The sequence below is a fragment of the Ambystoma mexicanum genome, chromosome 1p (assembly GCF_040938575.1).
Source record: "Ambystoma mexicanum isolate Mex_15411 chromosome 1p, UKY_AmexF1_1, whole genome shotgun sequence".
Taxonomy (NCBI): domain Eukaryota; kingdom Metazoa; phylum Chordata; class Amphibia; order Caudata; family Ambystomatidae; genus Ambystoma; species Ambystoma mexicanum.
In genome coordinates, this window is record NC_090921.1 from 662,832,377 (window position 1) to 662,856,837 (window position 24,461).

General features: G+C 45.5%; 1 protein-coding gene across 1 annotated transcript in view; it reads left to right on the top strand.

Annotated features, from left to right (window-relative positions):
- The window catches only part of ECM1 (extracellular matrix protein 1), a 98,898-nt gene extending 78,272 nt beyond the window's left edge, over window positions 1-20,626 (top strand). The window contains exon 7 of the mRNA XM_069649731.1: window positions 18,242-20,626. Within this exon, the coding sequence (XP_069505832.1) occupies window positions 18,242-18,397 (156 nt within the window). The 3' untranslated portion in view covers window positions 18,398-20,626. The remainder of the gene's footprint in view (window positions 1-18,241) is intronic.
- Window positions 20,627-24,461: the final 3,835 nt, after the last annotated feature.

A 24,461-nucleotide genomic window follows, 5' to 3' on the forward strand; every position in this document is an offset into this window, starting at 1 on the left:
CAGTAGTTTTATTTCACAATAAAGTGAGTGAAATCATCACTTTATTCAAGTAGTAAAGTAGTTTTGTTTCACAAGGAACTGTGCGAAAAGATGGCACTATTCACTTTTCCATAGAAGTATTAAGTTTGTCTCTTTGGTCGAAAATGACAATGTTAAAGGTCACATTTTTTTTTCCACACACAGAAAGTAAGCGTTGCCGCCACATTAGTCGTTTTCCTCCCACATTGATGTGCAAGACGACGTCAACCGCAGTGATCTACAGCACCAGAAAGATGGAATGTTACTTCTTATAGCGACAGCAGCATAGGGACAGAGAGGGCCCACACGATCTTCCCAGAGAATTATGATGCTCAGACAGCCAGTTATAAACAGTTGCATTTGACAGTTAAAGAACCCATCACTTGGCATCTCTAATCCGTGACAATCACAATAGGGAAGAAAGTATCTGAGGAGGAAATGTGAATTAAAAGATGTATGAATACACAACCTTTGGATAAACCACAGTTGTACTACATATCATTTTCAGTAAAAAATGTATTCAACAGGAGGAAATGTAGTGGGACCCTAGGGACGGCGACAATGTGCAATGTCCATTATTGGAAAAATAAATCGAACGGCACAGAAAGCTGGAACGTCATTATTAATAATACAATACAATTTTTCTTTGGAAGTAGCTGCGCGGTGGAAGGGGAAATAAAACATGTATCACTGCACAACCTGTGCACAAAAATAAATTGTAACACATACCTTTCTTATTAAATATTTTTTTAATTTGGGGAAATGTAGTGGCACCCTACAAACGGCAACAATGTGCAATGTCCATAATAGGGGAAATATTTTTTTTTTACAAACTAAAACATAACGTCAATTCGGAATATAGGCCGCAAAAATACACTTACATGATGTGGAGCGCCTTCATTGCGTTCGCTGTAGTCAGACACTAGTGTATCTGGAAGACTGCCTGTTTGGGAACTAATTTCTCATGGTCGGTGCAAAGGTTTTTGAAGCATAACCTTATGAAACGATATGTTTTTCTAACTGTTATGGCAACGGTGAAATTGCAACAACCAAACACTCCGCTCTAAAAATTGTAGAGAATAAACCAGATGTAAGCATAGTAATAATAAAAGTAGCAATGTACACAGACCCCTGTCATGGCAATGTCATTTGTGAGCCTTGGGTTTCTCCTGATGGATGAAGTGAAATGACGTGAAATGAAAGATGCTGCAATGGTTTCTGTGTGGATGCAGTGTGAGGGAGTGAAGGGTGGTCGTTGTGTGCAGAATTCCACCTATAAGTCGTGACTGGATTTGGTTATGAAAGATATATACCCTGCAGGAAGCTATAGGGCGCAGGAATCGAGCAAGGATCAGAAGCCGTGCTTTATACTCCATGTCTTCCAAGGCACTGCAGTGGTCTTTCCCCACTCTCTACTCACCTGCTTCAAATGCACTGCAGTCATCTTGGGGCCTTCCTCCCAATGCTTGCTGACGATATTTCGGAGGTTTTTTTGACCCGCATTGGCTTTGTTCTTTTTTTGGGTGGGGGCAAAGTTTCTTTTCCCCAGCAGGCTTTGTTTTCTGCCGCCATCTAATGTCAGAGAGCAGCGTTTCCAAAAACCTTCCAGTGAATGAACTAGCCAATTTGCATGTCAAAATGTTACAACCCATAAGCTTAAAAAGTCCAAAAGACTTCCTCATCAAATAGCACTAAACAAACTGTGAGCTAGTGTTCATCACGCAGAGAAACGGCTTGCATTGTGTTCAGTCAACGGCAACGGAACACCTTGAAATAGCCCCAGTCGCGGTAGTCAAACAGTCTTGGTAGGAGACATTTTTGTTTCTGTTCCAACCAAATCTTATCAGATATTACTGGACGTCTCCGTTGCCTTCGACACGGTCGACCACTTTATTCTGTTAACCCACCTTTGTGATTTCGGTATCAGAGATACATCTCTGGCGTGGCTGTCGTCATTTTGTAGTGGCAGAGCTCAGTCAGTACTAACTCTGAAGCCATCTCCTGCTGTGTTCCTCAGGGCTCGGCTCTTAGCTCCCTTCTGTTCAATCTTTACATGAAACCCCTAGCAGACTTAGTTAGGCCATTTAGAGCTAGGTTTTAGATTTATGCTGAGGATACCCAGCTGGTCTTCCATGTAGAAGAGCCCATGGGTACCTACTCGAATTGTCTCAAGCACTGCTTGAAACCGATTGGTTTGTGGATGAGCCTTAATTGCCTAAAGTTCAATATAAAAAACATTGAAATCCTGCTAGGTTCCTTGCTCCCGTCAAATCAGCTGTCTGTTAATTTGGAAGGACCATCAGTGTCAGACTCTTGGTAAACTCACTTCTGGCCTGCAGCGCTAGGTGTTTCCCCAGCATCTGTCCAAAGGTCACGCATCTGGGAGTCTGGTTGGAGGCGTCGTTATGTCTAGATGGCTACATTTCTATGATATCCAGTTCGTGCCTCCGCCATCTGCGCCAGCTAACGAGATTTGTGAACTATTTAAGCAATTACAACCAATCCGGGGGGCCGGATCACGCTGCAACATACCTTAAGGAGGAGCCCCAGCACCATTACCACTCGATCCGGCCCGCCAGATCAGGTGAACGGAACACGTACCTAAGATGGCCCCCGTGGAGCTGGAAGACAGGGCTCTTCCATTCCCGTGGTGGCCTGGAGGCTGGAGCAGCGGCAGTGGTATAACCGCTGCCATAAGAATAAGGTGAGTAGGGTAGGTTGGTGGGGAGGGAAGGGTACAGTGGCCATAAGGGAGGTAAGCGTGGGGGGAAGATGGCGGGCGGGGGAGCAGCCATCGAGTTGCTTGGAATGTAGGCTAGGCTCGTGGGATTCAGCCTGCGATCCAACCAACCTGATTGGTTGGCTCCCCTCCACGCCCCCTTCCCCGGTGCTAATTCATGTTGTCTCACAAAAGACAGCTGCTTAATGCTTTTGTGTCTCTTATTCAGCGCTGTGGTGTCTTTTTACGGTGGATGTTGTTGTTTACAAGTCTTGATACCTTGTCCTACCAGTGTCAAGAGAAACCTCCATTCAGACGCACATTTGTGACTGCAGACGCCTGATGAATTGGACAAGTATTGAACGTGAAGAATTTCAAAATTCGAAGCCAGCCCAGCAACGTGTGTTTCTAGGAGAGAAAAACACAGGCGGCTTTTATGCAATACGTTGGGTAGACGTTCATCTTTCAGGTACAGAGAGCAATTTCATTACAAACACACACACAGGAAATGACACTTTGTGGCGCCCATGGACATCCGGGGATCTGCGTATTTCTTCGCCTTTTCCAGAACAGAAACCCATTTTGGTCAGCCTCATACTGGGTATCCTCAATGCCTAGGAATTCTGGGTAACAGCGTGCCTCAGCGAATGCTGCTCGGGGGATGCCGACACACGCAACACCTTTGGAAAAAGCAGCTTCGCAGAGATCTATCATGGCTTGAACCTTCTGTGGCTTCATCGGCCTCAACAGTTCTTTTAAGTGATATATTCAAATTCCGCAAAATGAAAGGGGTAAAATCGCTCCTCTGGGTCTCTAGAGGAGGGATTTTACCTCTTTCATTTTGCGGGACACGCCATTAGAGGCGGTGAATTTCACCACTAACGATCGGGACAACATACTCCTACAACATTTGACATGCTGACATACGGACATATTCTTCTAAGATAAGATGTTAAGTCACAAGAAGCATTTTACAAACAGCAAATGACCACTTTGCCGTTTCGCGCTTATCACTTGCGTGACGACAGCCACCTACGGTCAATGTACCAAGTTTCTAAAAGCAAAGGCCTTGAGGACGACCTTTGTGGTCAAAACACGCGTCGGCTGATTGCAACAAGAATAAACTTTACTTTGCGCGTACTAATTTGGAAGACGGAATTTGAATATATCATCTAACAATATTAATAACCTACTGTGGGAGTGCGCGAGCCACCTGTTTCCAACTCACTTGGACATCATTATCATATCAATGCCCTGTTTTGGGTGGGCTTTGTGGAAGGGTGAACGCTGCTTGCTATCCATTTTCTTTCCTTTAAGGTGGTTTATTAAGCGCACAGGTATAACTGTCAAACCCATTACCCTTAATCTTTCTATTATTGTAGAGTCCTCCCAATAGATTGTCTTCTCAATGGCAGGATTTCTCCTGGTATTTACTCCACTTTGGAAGGCATTCCAATCCAGAAAAGGGAAAAGCCCCAATGAAACATAGAACAATGTATCCCATTATGGTAGAGTAGGAACCTTCGTACAAGGATGAAAGAGATTGGAGCAGGGAAGCCTGTGGTTTTTCTTTCCTCATAGCATAAGCTGCCAACTTCACTGGGTCCACGGCACGCTTTGGCAGAGCCGTGGTTGAGAAGATAATTGCCCTAGTCAAGCTTCTTCTTGATTGCACAGTCCTGCAGGTACAAGCAATTCCTCAAGTGGGAAACCTATCATCCACCCAATGTATTGCAATGCCAGTAGATGCGGGAAGTCATTACAGGAGGCAAGGCATGGCAGGTGGAACTCCACCAGTGCATCCAGCTTATGATATCTGGCTTCAGAACAGAGAATGAGGTCCGTGTCGACATCCCCTTCACTGGCACCAAAAAAACGTCCACTTAAAACTTCCACTTATGAATGTCCACTAATATCTGTGATCATAAAACGGCTTCAAGCCACAGCAGCTATGAGGTGGATACCCTCGGCTGCATTCAGCATTTCAAGACTTCCAGGAGTTTAGGGTACAACAAGAACGTTTCGCCCATGAACAGTATCCACAAACATCAGAAGAATGACAGGATCCTTGGCTCAGGGACCAATACTTCCCAAACAGGAAAAAGTCACTAGACGAGCATTATGGACTGCTCCACACCATTTAGACGTTGGGGTTCCTCGTTCCTCCAGTCTGCCTTACTCTCTTCCTCCCCTCCCTCTCTGCAGGGTTTTCCCCTGGCCAATGGAGGCGGTGTTGCTCCAGCTGGCGATGGATGCTCTGGAATCTACGAAGCTTCAGGAGGTTAGCCATGGCGATGAGCAGTGGGACTGGCTGCCAGCAGTAGACCTCAAGGATGCTTCCTGAGACTTCCGGGCTTGTTTATGTCCAATGAGATCCACTTTTAGTAATGACCTCTGCTCTTTGGCTTCTGTGCGGAACCTTACGGCCACCCAGCACTGTGCTCAAATTGAAACTGATTCCGAATTGGTGAATATCTTTTATTAGATGGGCGTGGGATACAGCCAGGGCTCGGGTGAGACCGAGCTCCCATCATCAGGCCTTCCACTGCTTTAACTCAAGCCAGGTGTTAAGTGACATAATGCATCAATGTGGTCCCGAATATCAGTTAATAGCTCTTTCGGCTCAGGAGATAGGACCCTGGTAAGCCGATATTTCAATTTACCCCATGAGATCGAGGATCAGCAGGGGTGAATCACTTCAGTGTATTAGTAGGGGTTCCATTTTAATTTTGGCTATTAGGTGATGCCAAATCTGTTAGCATAGGAGTAAAGACAAGAGGGAGATGTGATGTGAGGAAGCACACACAACCTATGGGTGTTGTTTGGTTTCTTGCCCACCCATTTACCACCATTGGAAATAATATTTGTATAGCTATTCCCACTCACTACCTGCCCCTCCCAGTCCAAAACACACCCACCTGGGATCTCTTTGTGCAAGATGTATCACACAGTAGCATCAAACTTTGTTCTCTTATGGGCCTGCCATTGTTATCTCCAAGCAGTCTTCTGAAAGATAATGCCTTAATTGCAGCTTTAAATCACAACATGATGTAAAAAATGCAGGCAAGTGTGCTTTCAGGAACTTGATTTAAAAGCAACATGGGTGTCCTTTTATCTGTTCGTTGCACTGAATTCCCGTCGAGAACCTAATTGGCAAAGCCACTCACCTCAGCTCTTGTACATATTAGATAGGCAGATACTTGACACTGCCTTTATCTGCCTAGGTACTTACATCATTTGCCAGCTGTTACCCTCTTATGTCCAGGTAGTACCATTATGGCATTGCCTGCCAAATGCCTAACCCATGTCTACAATAAATCCAAAATGGTTGCCTTTGCTAATGCTTTTTTGTTTTCCTAGCCAGCCTTGCCATACAACTGAGGTCAGCGGGAGGCTGGCAACTAGCCTCACTCAGCGACCGCTCAGCCATCCGGCTTTACCATAACCTTTAGCGCTGCTCCCCTGCTTGCTTAGGGCTGCATCACTGCATGTGGTCACCAACCTCCTCCCTTTCACACGAAGCCAGCTATAACAACATCCAACATCATTAGCTTAGCCAGAGGAACCCCCTCGGACACTCACTCTTTTTCAGTCACTACTAAACAAATGGTTGCTTGGCCACTCCCCAGTCACAAGGACACCATTCCTATTCAGTGTGGTCGAGGACACGAGCAGTCTCTTGGGGAAAAGAAAGGCTTGCTGAAAGAAAATAATGATGGAATGAAGAAAGAAGTGAAGGAAAGGAGTGAAACACAAAGCAATTGATTTCATTCTTTGCCTCTTCATTTCTTTCTCACAGTAGAGAAGAAATGCATTGCGAGGCCAGGAGAGGCGAGTGGAAAGGTGGAAGAAAGGAAGGGAAAACAGACTTCAATGGAAATAAGGAGTAAGTAACAATAGAAAAAAGGAAGACAGGAAGAAAAGACTGGAGGAAGAAGGATAAGGCAGAAAGAAAATTAGGAGAGAAGGAAGAGATGAGTGAGAGAAAGTGATACATTAGATAATTAAAGGAAAACGTCATACTGTAGTAAGGACTAGTGGAAGCATCCTTAGAAGGACAGTGGGTGATGAACACGAGCAGAATTTATAGACAATTGGCAAGAGAGGATGTGGGTGAGGTGGGTTGGGGGTGCATTGCACCATCAAGACTGTTGTGCACCTTCGATAATTGTCTAGTATTTAATCCAATCCCACCTGCATGTCCTCACTATGTGGTCATGGAAAGGTCTGGTGTTGGACAATCTAATCGCAAGAAGAGGACCATATATATATATATATATATATATATATATATAGTTTAATCCCCCTCCAACCGAAGCACCCAAAAGATCCAAGATCAAAACCAAACGTTGGATTACATACTATGAGCCAAATTATTACTGTCATTGCAGGAGCAAAGCAGTAATTAACTCCTGTTGACACAGTCCATTGTAGCCACGAAACTTTAGTCTTTTTTGTGTCAATTACAGAGACTGCTATAATGGAGAAACAAAATCAGAGACAACAACATTGAACATTTAGCAAAATAGATATGGGAGTGGGGTAAGCATGTAAAACGGGTGGGAATGCGGTTGGGGTTGAGAAGGGAATCCCCCCCATACGCACTCTCCCCAAAATTAAAATGCATTGAACACATTTTAGACACAATCTGTTCACATTGGATACAAATTTAATTGACAATGTATATAAAAAGGAAAATAAATTGAAACAATTGTTTGTATTTGGCAAAATATTTCACCATATAAAAATGGGACAAAAATAACTGGTGCTAATGATATGATATTTTATTTATATCGCGCCCATACACAAGTGTTTCAGAGCGCGACAAGGCAAGGGAGGACGAAACAACGATCTTACTAGGCCCAGTGACATTGAGAATGCGCAAGTGCAGGGGAGAGGGAAAGGGGAAAGTGCAAGTGGGAGGGAAGGAGTGGAAAGTGCTGAACAAGTGATCAAAACAACAGATAGTGCGGCCAGCAAGTGACAAGTGCAATAATTAAGCACAGACAACAGGTGCATGAGAAGTGCAGTTAAGGAGACTGTAGGGTTGCAGATACAGACCCAAGTGCAAGGGTTGCCAGGAGGCAGTGCGGGTATGCAGCTAGGTGAACAGGGAACTGGGCCCAAATTCAGAGGGTAGCCAGGTGCCCAGTGCAAAAACAGGCAGATCAGCAAGGGAGAGGAAGAGAGAAGGCAGAAGCATAGAGGAAGGTCTTGAGGTGCTTCCGGAACCGAAGATGGTTTTCCTCAGGTTTCAGAGAGGCTGTTCCAGAGGGAGGCCCCAGCAGAAGAAAGAGATCAACCACCAACTCGTTGCTTGGAGAAGCGACTGACCCTGAGGGAGTTGGAGGTGGAGGGGCAAAGAGCTTGAGTAGGAAGGTATTTCAAAGGGAGAGTTGAAGGTATTGTGGACCCAGGCCCTAGAAGGCCTTGTGGACAATGCAGAGGGTCTTGAACATAATCCTTGAAGCCACTTGTTGCCAGTGAGGAGATTTCGGGGCTGGAGAGATATGATCCCTGGGCTTGAGGTCATGGACAAGTCTAGCAGTCCTGTTCTGGATGAGTTGCAAAGGGCAGAGAGTAGTGGCAGGAGGCAGATTTAGAAAGAGGCTGTTGCAGTAGTCCAGCCTAGAGAGAACCAGACCTCTAGAGACTGTGAGCTTCTGAGGAAAGGAAAGGAAAGGAAGAATACCCCGGAGGAGGTGCAGTTGGTAGTTTTACTTCTTAGAGACGTCAGGAGATATGCGGAGAAAAGGAAAGCGTGGACTCAAAGATGACCCAGAGGTTCTTAGCCTCACAAGTGGGGGCAGGAAGAGGGCCGAGGGAGGCCGGCCAGAGAGAGACAAGAAATGAAAGTGCAGGATTGCCGATGAGCAGGATCTCTGTCTTTATTCACTATCACTCGCTCGATTTGGTGCCGGTTTAATGAGAGACACTTCTGCTCTCTTCCCATGAAGACTTTGACTTCGACTGCAAACAGACCAGGATTATGCTCCCTAGAATAGAGCTTGAGGAGCTAAAAGCACCTTCTTGGCTAAGGGAACTTTCCTTGGATTAGGGCCTGATCAAGCCTGCCGCACAGCCCCTAGGTTAGATTACCATAGATTCCCAAATATCTTCCTTCTCAAGCTCTTCTCTCATCTGCCTCCAACTCCCTCAGGGTCAGTCGCTTCTCCAAGCAACGAGTTGGTGGTAGATCTCTTTCTTCGGCTGGGGCCTTGCTATGGAACAGGCTCCCTGCCTCCTGAAACTTGCAGAGAACCATCTCCGGTTCCGGAAAAACCTCAGAACCTTCCTCCTTGCTTCTGCTTTCTCTCCTCCTCTCCCCTGCTGAACTCCTGGCTGAATCTGAAACTGGACTGGTTACCTGGCCACCCTCTGTTCTCAGGGCCAGGTCCCCTCCCCTGCTAGTTGCACACCTGCACTGCCTCCCTGGCAACCCCCGCACATGGGACTGTTTTCTGTATCCCTACAGTCCCCTATCAGGACTTGACACTTGATGTCTGCACTTACCCTTGCACTTGCCACCTGCTGGTCATACTTTTACTTATTGCTTTATTTATTCTATTTATCCCATGTTCTTCACTGTCCCCTCCCCCTTCCCCCACGCACTTTTCCCTTTCCCCCTTCCCTTGCTCTTGTGTGGTCTGACACCTGGCCTAGTAAGATCATTGTCTCCGTCTTCCCTCTGTTCCCCCTCTCTTGCTTCGTCATGCCTTGAAACACTTGTGTATAGGCGCGTTATAAATTCCATATCATATCATACTGGCATTAAGGCAGATGTCATTGGCGGCACACCACTTCTGGATTGCAGGCAGACAGTCAGATATGAGAGAGGAAGAAGAGTTGGCAGAGGGGACCCTGAAAACGAGCTGAGCGTCATCAGTATAGCACTGAAAGTTGGAGCAGAGAGCAGGAATGTGGTGGGCGAGGGGTTCCAGGTATTGGTTGATAAGCCAGGGAGAGAGGTTAGAGCCCTGGGGAACACCACAAGAGGAGAGGAAGGACCCAAGTTGGACCTGGGCGGATGATCACAGAGGCGGTTGAAGAGGATGGTATGGTTGACCATGTCAAAGGCAGAGGAGAGATCGAGTAGGATGAGGAAATAGGGGAGATTAGAATCAAGATTGTAGAACAGGTCTTCACAGATGTTTAAGAGAGCAGTTTCCGTGCTTCTGGCTGCTCTGAAGCCAGACTGATGGTCATGGAGGCAACCAGCAGAATCAGTATGGAGGTTAAGTTGGGAGATGGCCAACTTTTCCAGGACTTTGCCCAGGAAAGGAATGATAGAGATTGAGTGATAATTAGCCGGGCAGGAGGGGTCGGCTGTGGGTTTCTTGAGAAGAGGGTGCACAAGAGAGTGTTTCAGAGGGGAGGGGAAGGCTCCATCGGCAAAGGGTGATTGCAGAAGTCAGCCAAGGCAGGACCTATTTAATGATCTCTCTTTATTAAATGAAACTAACAAATAATCCAACTTTAAGAATTGATGAGAGCACAACAAACAAGTATGCTGACACACCATACAAGCCTTCTTCATCATATTCCTCCTCCTTTTTGCACAGTCCTTCATATTCGTCATAGTCCTTCTCCATCACTGTTCTTCGTCAGCCCTTCATCACAATTCTTCTCCTTTGTTACTGTCCTTCATCCAAGCCCCCTCTCCTAACAGTCTTTCTTTGTCATAGTCTCTCTGATCCAGCAGTCTCTTTCCTTCACCACAGTCCTTCTTCTTTGTCACAGTACTGCTCTTTCATCTGAGTCCTACTCCTCCGTCATAGTACTTCTGCTTCATCAGTACTCCAGCATAGTTCTTCCTCTTTGTCACAGTTCTTGTCCTTTGTCAGCAATTCTCCATCAAAGTAATTTTTTATCACACACCTTTTCTTTTTCTGCAGTCCTTTATCACAGTCCTTCTCCTTTGTCAGTCCTTCTTCACAGTGCTTCTCCTTCAACATAGTCTCTTATCACTGTTTATCTTCATCACTGTCCTATTTCATTATAGTCCTTCATCATAGTCCTCCTTCATCATAGTTCTTCTCCTTCATCAGTCCTTTTCCTTTGTCACAGTCCTTCATTATAGTCCTTTTATTTTGGGACAGTTCTTCCTCAGAGTCCTTGCCCTTCATCAGTCCTTCCACACAGGCCTCCTTCTTCATCATCCTCTTTCTCCTTCATCACAGTTTTCTTGATCGCAGTCCCCCATTACAGTCTTCCTTCATCACAATTCTTCTCCATCAAAGTCTTTGGGCCTCATTACGAGTTTGGCGGCAGCCATGGAGCTATTTGCTCCATGGCTGCCGCCAAACTGGGCTCCTTTACCGGGTTCCCAGAATGGGGAATTACCGGGCCATTCCGAGTTCGGAGGGCCCGTTAATTCCTCCCTCTGGGAACCCGGGCCCGGACCTTCCCCATTTCCATCTGAGCCCCCATAAGGCTTAATGGGAATGGGAGAGGGAGCCAACAACGGGCCGATTATGACCGGCCCGTTGTTAGCTCCCTCTTCCCCTCGCGGGACCCGGTAAGGACGCCTGGTTTTACCAGGCGTCCTTACCGGGTCCCGCGAGGGGACCTCGTAATGAGGCGGAATGGTGTTAACGGGCCCGCCACCATTAGCGGAGCCCGTTAACCCATTCCGCCTCACTTGTAATGAGGCCCTTTCTCTTCTCATTTGTTACAGTTCTTCATAACAGTCCTCTCTACTCCTTTCTCCAAGTCCGCTTTCGTCATAATCCTTCTCCTTCATCAGTCCTTTTTTTGTATCACAGTCCTTCGGTTTCAGTCCTTCTCCTTAGTCACAGTTCTTCTTCACCACAATGCTTCATCATAATCCTTCTCCTTTGTTGTAGTGCTTCTTCACAGACCTTCTCTTTCATCACTGTTCTGTGTCAGCCCCTTAGCTTCACAATCCTTCATCACATTCCTCCTTCGTGACATACCCTCTACATCTCAGTCCCTATCCTTCATGAGTCCGTCATCACAGTCCTTCTCCGTCACATTCCTCATTCTTTATAGTCCTCCTTTGTCAATGTCCTTTCCTTCATCTCCTTCATCACCACCCTTATCTTTCATCACAGTACTTCTCCACCTCAGTCCTAGTTAACTACTGTCCTCCTGCTTCATCAGTCATTCTCCTTCATCATAGTCCTTCGTCACAGTCATTCTCTTTCATCAGTTGTCTGTCAGAATCCTTCTCCTTTGTCACAGTCTTTCTTCATCACAGCCATTCCCTTTCATCATAGATTTTTCTTTCATCACAGTCCTTTTCGTTCATCACAGTACTTCACATTCATTACAATCCGTCTCATTTGTCACTATCCGTGATCATAGCCCTTTCCTTTGTCATAGTCCTTCATGGAGCTCCTTTTCTTCCATTGCTGTCCTCCTTAGTCACAGTCCTTGTCCTTTGCCAGTCCTTCTTCATCATAGTCCCTCTCCATCACAGTCTTTCTTCATCAATCCTTTTTTTACGGTCCTTTACTTTTATCACATTCTTCTCCTTTGTCACTGTCCTTCATCACAGTCTTTATTTAATCACACGCTTTCTCCTTTGTCACCTTCTTTATCCTTCATTGTCCCTTTTCCACAGTACTTCCCCTCCATTCCTGTCTTTTATCAGAGTCTTTCTCTTTCATTACAGTCCTTTGTCAAAGCCCTCCTTCCCAATTTGATTGTCTCAAGCATAGTCAGCCCCCTCTCTCTCTTGCTCCCCCTCTGTATCGCATCATCTATCTTTTCCTCTTTCCTACTCAGTGTCCCTCTTTGTCTAGTCTCCCCCTCTCTCTGCCCCTTTCTCTCTTGCTTGCTCTCTCTCTCACTCTCATCATTATCACTTTATTGTGTATCAAAATTCATTACAATATAACACAATAAAATATCCCCATGGAACGAAATGCTAAAAATGTAATGGGTAGACCACAATCCAGAATAAAACATGACCATACCAAGGCTCAAGTAATAAAAATGACAAATAACAACTCCCACTTCCCTTTCACATAAGTCTCCATATCTCTGGCTTAGCAAGGCCTTCAAATTTAGGGGAGAGGGCCTCCTTCTTTCGTGCCAGGCTGCAGTGAGATATCGGGCCAAATCGTATGTCACTCAATGTAAGAGGGTTGTATGATCCACACATGGACACATCATGGTCTCTAGATGTAGGTGTCTAGTGGGAGTTCCCTTTGACAATGAGAAGAGGCTTCTGTATTTGTCACTGCAGTTACTGTGCACCTGGTGCTTAGCTCCAGACTTCAGTATTATTTATATCTGCAGGGAAAGAATTCTGTTGATAGACATCAAGAGCCTCTTATAGGGAATTCCCCGCGAATTCCCTATGGAACCTCAGAATCCTGATGGTAGATTGACCCAATGTATTTCCACTCCTTTCCACCTGCATCCCCACCCCAAATTATTATCAAAGCAGACACCCAGGTAGTCTAAGTGAGAGACTATCGTGAAACACCAACCCTTAACGCAAACTCCTCCTGGGGCAGTTATCTGTGTCCATCACAATTGCCTTTGTTTTGATCTCATTAATGACCAGCTTCTAATTCATGCATTGCTACTTCTCTGTGAGTGAGTAGCATGGTGTTGTACACAAATAGCAGAAGTGGAACGTACTGGCTTCCCATCTTGTGTCCATCCTGTTGCCGGACAACCAGAAACTCCTCTGAAACATTCCCACCTCTAGTATCATTGTATACCCTTCCCACCTCAGTAACTCTCACAACTCACTGTTCATTGAGTTGAAAGTCTTTTTCAGATATACACATTCTTATTCTTTTTCCCTTCATCTCACTGGGGAGTATGGAGTCGGTCGGATTGAAATAGTGTAAGAGAAGCCCATGAAAAAATTGAGGGCTGAATTGAGAGTTTTTAACAGTTTGAAGGCCTACTACGTGATCAAGGAGATGGGAATTTCACTCTCTCAGGCTTACACAATGCCCCCTCAAGCCTGATCATGAATATGTGTATGTTTTGACATTTTGACACTGTGGCCTCACCTGGTTTGAGGGTTTGAGGTATGTATGAAACGTAAGCTTTGTTGTTAAGTGTAACATTTGCAGGAAAAAACTGAGTACAGCTACTGTTGTAGTTGTCCCTGAGGTAAATATGATGGCATGAATGCTGCTAAAGCTTATCTCTTCCGGGAATGGGCACGTTACCTTCACAATATCAGATCTTGCTTAAGCCAGTTATAGTTAGCAATCAGTACATGCTTTCCTAAACATGGCGCCTCATTACAAGCCTGGCGGTGTGGAAATAAGGGTGCTGGTAGCAGCGTACCGGCACCCTTTCCGGACAGCCAGACTACAAGTATGCCTGCAGGGGTCGTTAGCCCGGCAAGTCTGACCTGCCGGGGGCACTGGCCCCTGCAGGCACAGATTTCACAGAAGCACCGGCACAGTTAGCAACGTTTCTGGTGCTTCCGTGTCCCAATTCCTGCGGAGTCCTATCAGACTCCACAGGAATGGAGACTTAAACTTTACGCCGCCTGACATCCCGAGCCGCAGGGACTTATAAATTCCAGGTGGCACTGAAATATCAGGTGGCGGAACAGTGTTACGAGTTCGTTGGCAACACCAGTGGGTTACTGCTGAACTTGTAATGATGCCCCATGGTCTTATATATTATGTCTGTTTCATAATGAGTCACCCCCATTTTTGTTTAGTAATGTAGTAAACTGATTGTTAGGGGTTACACTGATCTCTTGTACATTTTTTGCAACTCAGGTAATAAGTACTTAAATGTGTTTTGCAACATTGATGTTGCTATGCTGCATGTTACAGAGATCAAAAGCATTTCATGGGCATTCATAGCAGGCTTTGAAAACTGCCGGCTTTGTGCCTCAGCTGCTGCTTTAAAATGCTTAAAGTACTTAACCTGCCAGGAAATGCTAACAGCTCACCTAATAATAGTCACAAAGCCCTTCGCGCTGGGCCCGTTTTGCATAGGGCCAACATAAATTCATGCCCATAGGTGACAATGCAGTGAGCAATTGCAAAAACCGATGCTATTGGCTTTGCCAGTCCTTACTTTTTACATACGGTGGTTCCTCTCAAAAGGTGTCTTTTCCTCGGAGGGTGGATGCCTGCATATTGAAGCAGCACTCCGAATCCACTATGCATGCACAATTACACTGTTATGGTTAAGTTGGCATCCATTGATTTTCAATTCTGCATGGCCCTGGAGGCCTTCTGCAAGGCAGTACCATGTGAAAATGATCGCACATTTTGAAAACACTAACATCTGGATATTAGCACAGCAGCTGGTGTGCAATTTGGCCAAGCTGTGCTAAATAAAAACAATGTTGTTTCCAGCACTTGCCCTTGGGCTCCCTTTCATGGACTAGCCCAACTTGGTCCTCCCTGTCCACTGCACTCATCCACCCTTTCCCCTGGCACTTGACACCTTGGCCCACCCAGCACTTGCTTGTCCCCATTCCCCGGGGTCACCACACTCTGCAACTTCGCCCTCTATCCTCTCTCCCCTTGCACTTACCACCTTGTCAAGCACTTCCAGGTGAAGAACGGCTCGCATCACTTGACTCCAACTGTCCTCATTCTACTTGATCTCTCCTCTGCCTTTGACATGGTCATCCACTCTATCCTCATAAAACCACTGCACTATACCCTGGGTGTCTCGATGTGGGCACTAAACTGGCTGACCTCTTTCCTATCTCATTGACTGTCCCAGGTTATTCGGGGCACCTTCTCCAACCTCTCCCCCTGGCTCTTTAACACTTACCTTGCTCTGCTGGCAAGCATAATTTCCTCCTTCTCCCCCAATTTCCAGTGCTACGCAGACAACACTCAACTCTACCTCAAACTTCCTGCTGACTCTCTTGCCTCTTCCATCATCCCAGACTGCCTATCTGCCATCCAGTCCTGGTGCACTTCCAATTATCTCTGCCTTAATCCCAGCAAAACTGAGATCCTTCCTATTGAGACCCCCTGCTCCCTCCTTCTTCCCCTCACTCTGGCCATCCTCTAAGGGCTCTTCTCCTTCATCTGAAGCTAGAAACCTTGCAGTCATCTTCGACTCCTCTCTATCCTTCCTCCCTCACATTCAGGACATTGCCAAGAAGTCCACTTTCAACTCTTCCTTCTCAAAGGAACTCTCCCATTTCTCACTTACACCCAGAAGCTCAACATCACCAGAGCTCTGGTTCTCTCAAGGCTTAACTGCCGTAACAGCTTTCTCCTGAATCTACCCTCGTCCTCTCTATGACCACTCCAGCTAATCCAGAATAGGGCAGCAAGACATATCCTTGGCCTCAAGCCCAGGGATCGCATCGCACCTGCCTTAGAAAGTCTCCATTGGTTCCCGGTTGCTGCACGGATTAAATTCAAATCCCTCTGCATCATCCAAAAGGCTGTCAGGGGCCGGGGATCGCGCTATCTTCAACTCGCTATTACTAAATATTCTTCCTTCAGACCTCTACGTTCCTCCGGAACCAACTCTCTCTGTGTGAAGCATTTTGCTAAACAGAGGACCGAAGGCTGGGAGGCTGATCTCTTTTTTCTGCTGGCTCCCTCCTATGGAACACCCTGCCCCTTCCTCGTTGTCTCGAGCCGGACCTCCTCAGATTCGGGAAGCTCCTCAAGACTTTCCTTTTCACTTCCTCCTTCCCTTCTTCCCTTACCTGCGAACCTCAGTCGCTATGATTGGTGACCAGGGCCCTTATGTGTCCTCAGGGCCCTGGCTTTCCACACCCATTCGCCTCTGCTTCTGCTCACACACAGCAATTGCCTCAGCACCCACTGGCCTACACCATTGTAGGCCTGCACTTATTTCAGCTCTACACTCCCTTGCACTTACTTTATTCGGCACTTTCATCTGCTGCTCACCCACTAGCACAGACACTCCAGCACTTACCCCCATTCCCTCTTCCCCCTTCTCTCTCTGCACTTGCATGTTCTGAATACTCACAAGGCATAGTGAGTTTGTCTCCTTAACTCTTGTGTATACATCGTTTTTTCTTTTTCAATCCCACGTTCCTTCCCTGTCGCCCTGTGGGCGCGTTGAAACACCTTTACTTGTTGTGTAAGCGCCTAACAAATACACAATAAATAAATAGGTAAATAGGATTGTCACAAGGCCAATATAACCATGTTTTGTTGTTCTACTTTTGTAATTCCCATGTCCACCCCAACCCCTTGTCTTGTTGCACCTAGAAACACACGTGTAGAGGCGCCACACAAATGTCCAATAACTAAATAAAAATAAATAAATGCAACAGTTCATATCAAATCTATCGAGTATTTAAGTGCAACCTCCTCTTTCAGTGTTTCTTGGCACTACATGTGTAGGTCGAAAGGAGACAGGTTGCAGGGTTACTACATGTCTCCTGAGTTCTTACAAATGAATCTTTCTGTGTTCCTCCTTCCTCCCATACAGCATGGATTACCTTAGTTTGAGTGTTTACCAAGTGCTATAGTATCTCCAGCTGCCCAATTAGGGTGTCCGGGACCCATAGGTTAATAATATAGTTCTCACGAGATTTAACTACACACGGAAATATACAATTACTCATAAGGCTACTACTCCAACTATGTCACAGAAAACGTTGTCTACTCATGTGTTCTTTTGTTCAAACATTGACTTTGCTAAATTGAGTCAATGCCCTTTGAGCCACACTTTTCTCCACACACATATGATGACACTGCCTTCCTCCCCCTGCGTACTGTTTGGGCCTCTGGGCGCGACCATTGCAAAGGCAGAACACATGATGAACACTTGTTTCCATCCTGAAGGCTGCTTTGAATCTCTGTTGTAGATACACCTCTGGGATACTCTGGATGTAAATGGGGCGACTAGTCTCATGCAGACCTCTGCGGAGGACCAAGCAGCCCAGCGCTCTCAGAGTCTGGACATGGTCTGGAGGGCACAGCTGCATTGGGACCCTTTTGGGTGATCATAGCTCTGCTTCTCCCTGTTTCCTTTGTTATCTTTGCCTTTTCCCCTCCATTCATGTTTCCCTTTTCTCCCCCATTCTTTGTTGGTCAGCTGGAATCATTAACAGGCTACTTTCTCTCTTCTTTGCCTCTTAACTATTTGTCTTCCAATCATTTCTCATTTGTCCCTTCTGGGCACCAAATCACCTCCAGAGGCTCATACCAGAGCTATACGCCAACCGACTCCCTCTCGGGTAGCACAGGTGGAGCTATGCTCCTTGAAGGTGGGTTATGAAGGCAAAGTGTAAGGTCCCCACTGCGCCCTAGCAGAGAGAGGGTCCCGGTCTCTGATGGAACAAAGGGTTCCCCGAAGCATCAGGACTTGTGATAGCCTCTGATTTGATGGGTGCCATGTACAGTAGCACTGCAAGCTGTGATAGCTAATATGCTTTGTGATAGGTTTTAGTACTTTGTTAAAATGTCTGATGCCTTCCATGACTGCCCATTGTTCTCCTTTCTCCATTGTGATAGTGTGACTTAGCAGAGAACACTATAGGCCTTTTAAATAGTTGTGGGCACCCCTAACCTGTCTCCTCTTGTTTGATTCTGGCAGAAGGCGTCCTTTGTTGAGATGCTTTGCTCGACGAAGAAAGACTCCTGGAAGGACTCTGAGAAATGCTGCAACAAAGAGGGGTCCAAAAGAATGAGCTGCTTTAACGATAACTACCTGCAGAACATCACCGTAGCCGGCGCTGGCACAGACGTCTAAGGACAGAGCTGTTGAAGGAGGAAGATTCGTCTCCTTCAGAGACTCACAAGCTGTATATTCAGGCATTCATTATAGAGGCTTCTCTGCCAGGCGTGTGGAAACCAGGCAAATACGTGCAGTAGTGGACAAGAGGAACGCAGCCCTTTACTAATAAACATCCAAATGTCTCAAAAAAACACATCTAGAAAAGAAAAGGCGCTTTAATATTCCAATCCCAGAACAAAACAAGCACAGTCTGATATCCATCCTTGCTCTGTGGTCTGTATTGCAGCACCTTTTTATTAAGACTTAAGAAAAAAACAACTACATAAGTGTGTAGCTGTAATCTCCATAAACGTACAGAGACTGCATACACCATTGGGTCCTTATCTTCTCGGCATAAGAAAATTGGATGGACATGGGAGGTTCCTGATCTTCTTGACCAAGGCAAACTGGATGTGTATGGGAGGTCATGATATTCTTGACCAAGGGAAACTGGATAGACATGGAGGCACCTTATCTGCTTATCCATGTCAAACTTAATGGGTATGGGAGGTTCCTGATATTCTTGACCAAGGAAAACTGGATGGGTATGGGAGGTTCCTGATCTTCTTGACCAAGGGAAACTGGATGGACATGGGAGGTTCCTTATTTTCTTAACCAAGGCATATTGGATGGCTCTGGGAGGTCCTGATCTTCTTGACCAATGGAACCTAGATGGGTATGGGATGTCCTGATCTTCTTGACCAAGGGAAACAGGATAGGTATGGGAGGTTGCTGATCTTCTTGACCAAGGGGAACTGGATGGGTATGGGAGGTTCCTGATCTTCTTGACCAAGGGGAACTGGATGGGCAAGGGAGGTTCCTGATCTTCTTGACCAAGGTAAACTGGATGGGCATGGAAGGTTCCTTATCTTCTTAATCAAGGCAAATTGGATGGGTTTGGGAGGTCCTGATCTTCTTGACCAAGGGAAACTGAATGGGTATGGGAGTTCCTGATCTTCTTGACCAAGGGATATTGGATGAGTATGGGAGGTTCCTGATCTTCTTGACCAAGGGAAACTGGATGGGTATGGGAGGTTCCGGATCTTCTTGACCAAGGGAAACTGGATGGGCCTGGGGTTCTTTAGCTACAGGAAGTTGAGCAGACAGGATTGACTTGCATTCCGTCTTTTTAAGTAAATAACCAGACTTAAGGAGTCCTTGTGTGCTTAATTGCTGGAAGGTTGGAGACTAGGTGGGCATTGTGTTCCACGTGTATCGAAATGGGCAGAGTCGATGGAGCTTACCATCCTTAGTTGCAAAGAATTTGGCCAATATGATTGGCAAAGGTATATGTATGTGTCATTAGTGTTTCTGGGTCCAACTTGAACTGTTCAAGTTTCCTTGCTTGAACACTCAATTCTTCTGAACCCCACGCGTGCCCATGTGAGCACACTTCCCACCGAGCCATGCTACGAGTTTCAGAAGAAATAGTCATGGCCCTTGGTTTGAGCATTTGGACTGGAGTTCCTATCAATGGAAAACACCCACTAGACTGCTCTCAGTACCTGGAGAAGGTCATTCTTACAGCATGCTTTGTGGTTTTTACATGGCTATGACATCCTATGTTGTAAATATGGGCATGTCACAGTATGATATATGTGGGGCATTGCTAGCTATGGTGTATATAACGGCATGGTACACTATGGTCCTTATACAGATATAGCACTCTATGGTGACCATGCAAAGGGCATGGGAAATATTTCACTTGTGGCCACAGGTTAGTGGCATCTGGCTTCCAAGTATATGGTCCTTATCTGTTAGCCAACCAAATGGCATCACCCAGCCAAGGAGAGCCCAGAGGCTTCTAGCTAATGAGATGTTGTGACCAGGCCAGCACTGCAATGTCAGCAATCTGAACTCTGCCTATGTGTTCCCCGCGGCGGGGGAGTTATGCTGGATAAAGAACAGGAAGACTGCAGGAAACTCCTGGTCCGTATTGGGTGTTAGAAGAGTCATGCATTCTGCAGACATCGTAGAGGTGTCAATTTCAGGCACAGGGGCTGGTCTCGGCCAAACTATGTTCTTACACCAGGGGTAGTCTATATTTCCTTCTCAACCTGGTGCTACACCCTCCTTTAGTGCAGTCGCTGTACATTTCACAGGCTCTGTCTGCTCTGCTTTGACTGACTTAGCAAACATTATGTTATTATGTATGAAGAACACAAGCATTTTGTAAAACGTTCTTAATAAATCGACTGAAAATAACATGTTGGTGTCTGATTCTCTGAATGATGTCAGTGACTGTGGTGGCTGGTGAACTTTCAAACCTGTTAATGGGAAATAGCTGGCCAGAATTGCACTAAGCGAGCATACTTGAGATCCCTCCAGGGGGGGAGGGGGGCTTTGAGGGGGTCCCTAAAACCATTGACCCCAAGAAAAAATGCGGATGAGCGGTTTATTTTATCGCACAAGAAAATTGGATAAAAAGCAGACCCATGTGTTGCCACATCACTGAAGCAGTACCACACACAGTGGGCTAATAGCTGCGACAGGAGTACATTATTGATAAATCGTACACCAGTAGAAATTCATTGAGTTTATAAAAACTAAACAATGAGATATGATGCATGATATATTCCTGTGCTACACAAAAGTCCATGACCATTCACTTTCCAGAAAGTAAAGTGCACTCAGAGTTGCTATTATCTGACCGGTTGGAGCCACCATATGCCAGGTCATATATATATATATATATTTTTGGTTAGCTGATAAAATCAACCTTTCAAACATTATTCATTCATCATTATTCATTACATCAGAACAACATAACTCGTACATTTATCAAAATTCGAATAAAATAGCACCTTAAATATTTTAAGTATTCCCAAAGACAACACATATCAACCACATAGTCATAAATTAATGGACCAAGGAATTGAAAAAGATTTGTTACCAACAATTAACCTAACATAGCTTATGAGTTGCCTGTATTCTTTAAGCTGATGGCACTGTTTGGGAATAGTTACTTGACAGGATCTTCTCTTGAACTAGGCAGAGCTGTATCTAAGAACTGAACTACAGCTATTCTCATGGCAAGTTTAGAAGATGTAAAAATGGCATGCCATATCTGATCCTGATTCCATCGGATAGAATGATACCATAAGATTTTTAAAATATTTTTCTCGCAACAAGGATAGGTGAGGACAATCAACTATTATGTGCTGTAATGTTCTTTTTGTTGTGTGTTCTTACAAAAACGGCAGAAGTTTTGTTCGGTAGCAATTAATTGTCTGCTTGCCTGCACATCTTTAGTATGCCACAGATTAAATCTAAAACGCAGGTATTGGCTTCTGATGTATGGTGAGGGAAATTTGGACAGATAGTCAGCCATTACATGATATTTCTTAATACCAAAAATGTGTGTATTAAAATCTTTGTAAATAATACAATTGGCTTGGTTGCAAATCCAGTCACATTGAAACAGTTTTATCTTGGTTCGCCGTGGATTCTGTATTAACAGATCAAGTGTAATCGAGGCGTCAGCTAAAGCATTTGTTATGAAGGTACGCCAACGAAGAGGGAAAGCATGATTAGAGGTAAGTAGATAGATTGCAATCACACCCAGAATGTTATTCATATATATGTCCAACAAACATTTTCGCGGAAATGAACTAATTTTCCACAAAATTCGAGAGTATAATGATAACAAGCCTAATTCATGGCGTATAATCGGAATGGGGGAGATTTGGGAAGTCTTAAAATTTGTTACATTTTCCCAGGTGCTGTCAATAATATGAGGACACGCTCAGGTGTTACAGGGAACTGGTAATGATTGAGTTTGTACCACCAGTTTGCTAGGGGTGCAGTTTATAAGACACCGGTGTGCTGCAGGCTCTCAGATTTGAGCCCATTGTGTCCACCGGACCGTTTGCACATTTGCACGCCAATTTCCACATTGCCAACCTATACATTTCCCCATTCAAGCGTTCAGGGCGCGCCAACTTCTGCACCACCCTTAAACAATTTCCCCCATACATGCCCATGCCAATTTGACATGTTACGCACATACTGTCATTCTTCTTTCATTATTGCTCCCAGAAGATGATCCTGTCTGCTTCAACATTACCATGCCAAGTTCACCTTGCCCCAGTTAAGAAAATGTCATGCCAGCTGCTACATTGCCCCCAGAAAATGACCATGCTAGTTTGCACATTGCCACATTTAATCACATATTGCCATGGCAGTTTCAAAGTACCCTGTCAATTGGACATTGCTCTAGTCAAGCACACATTGCCATGTCACTTTATGCAGGGCCTCCAGAAAATAGGCATACCTTTGACTCTTAAAATGCCAGATGCATATTTCTGGCATTATGCACACATTGCTGTGCCAGTTTCTTCATTGCCGCCACAGAATTGTTAAGTGAGTCCAGCACTCTCCCTCACATCGCACATATCAGGGAGTATTGTGAATGTTTACTTGCACGTATGTACACATATTGCCATCATATAGTGTATTGCTGCAAATCCTGGCATCGCTCTCCCACGATCACATGCCAATGAAAGACACACACTCACACACTCACTCACTCACTCACTCACTCACTCACTCACTCACTCACTCACTCACTCACTCACTCACACTCTCTCTCTCTCTCTCGCAAGGCCGGCACAAATGACACTTGTGGACATGACTTTTACTGTAGGTATTTTCTCAGTAACATTGTTTAGCAATTTGTCACTGGTAATGAAAACAGAACACAATCGGAGCATTCGTTTATTAGTATTGCTTGGAAAGACACACATGAGTGGTGCATACTTCAATTCTGTGTAGTGGAACATCAAATCAAAGTCACGTATTACAAAGATTTCAGCTCTTCAAATACCAAATGTGTACTCTTTTGCCCCGCAACTAATTGCACCACACATAGGAACACTGTACTACAATGATTTCAGCTTTTGGGATGTCCATTTGGACATATCAGTGACCCACTGCTGAATTTCCCATTCAAGCCTTCCTACGCTCCACCCCAGGCACGTGCTCCAACATCCCTGTTATCAGACTAGAAAGGTTTGGATAGAATTTCCAGCAATGCAGTGATAGGTGATTCTGTGCCTCTGACCTTTTGCCGCGCGCCTGCCTAGTGTCTAAGGGCATATGGAGCACTATCACTTAACAACAGGCACCAAGTCTCACCTCTGGTATCTATCCCAAAACATTTGGAGCCTCATTACAAGTGAGGCGGAACGTGTTAACGGGACCCGCTAAAGGAGGCGGACCCGTCAAACCCGTTCTGCCTCATTACAAGCTTCCCTCGCGGGACCCGGTAAGTACCGCCTGGTCAAACCAGGCATGCTTACCAGGTCCCGCTAGGGGAAGAAGGAGCGAACAACAGGCCACTCGTATTCGGCCCGTTGTTTGCTCCCTCCCTCATTCCCATTCAGCCCTATGGGGGCTGAAATGGGAATGGGGAAGGTCCGGGCCCGGGTTCCTGGAGAGAGGAATTGCCGGACCCTCTGAACTCGGAATGGCCGGTAATTCCACATTCTGGGAACCCGGACCCGATTTTGGCGGCAGCCATGCCGCCAATAGGGCATGGCTACCGCCAAAATCGTAATGAGGCCCTTCGACTGGCTTCAAAATATTAACTCAAGCATACCAAAAAGTGGGCAAGGAAACACCCTATGCAATCAGCACTCTGTTTTCCATCGTGCACTCTTGCCCCACAGGATTTAGATTCTTTGTATCATATATATGAACTGTTGCCCCACTGTATGAATATTTTGCCCTACTCTAACTGTTTCCATTCGGCATTGTGCTGCTTAGCACAGTATACATTAATGGCTCTCGTTGAATTGTTTGACCTAGTTGAATTGTTGTCCCACTGTATTTCGCTCAGTACCCTCAAAGATGTTTGTTTGTTTATTTATTTAGTATAGCGCTCCAGACCCAGGGGTAAATGGGCGCTTAAAGGACAGGTTACACAATTACAGTATATATAAGAAATGTTTGCAGTTATACAGTTGTGGCGGTAATATGCAATATACAGTATATACAAGCAGGGTAGTTAGCTTTCACGGTAAACATTTCAAGGTATGTA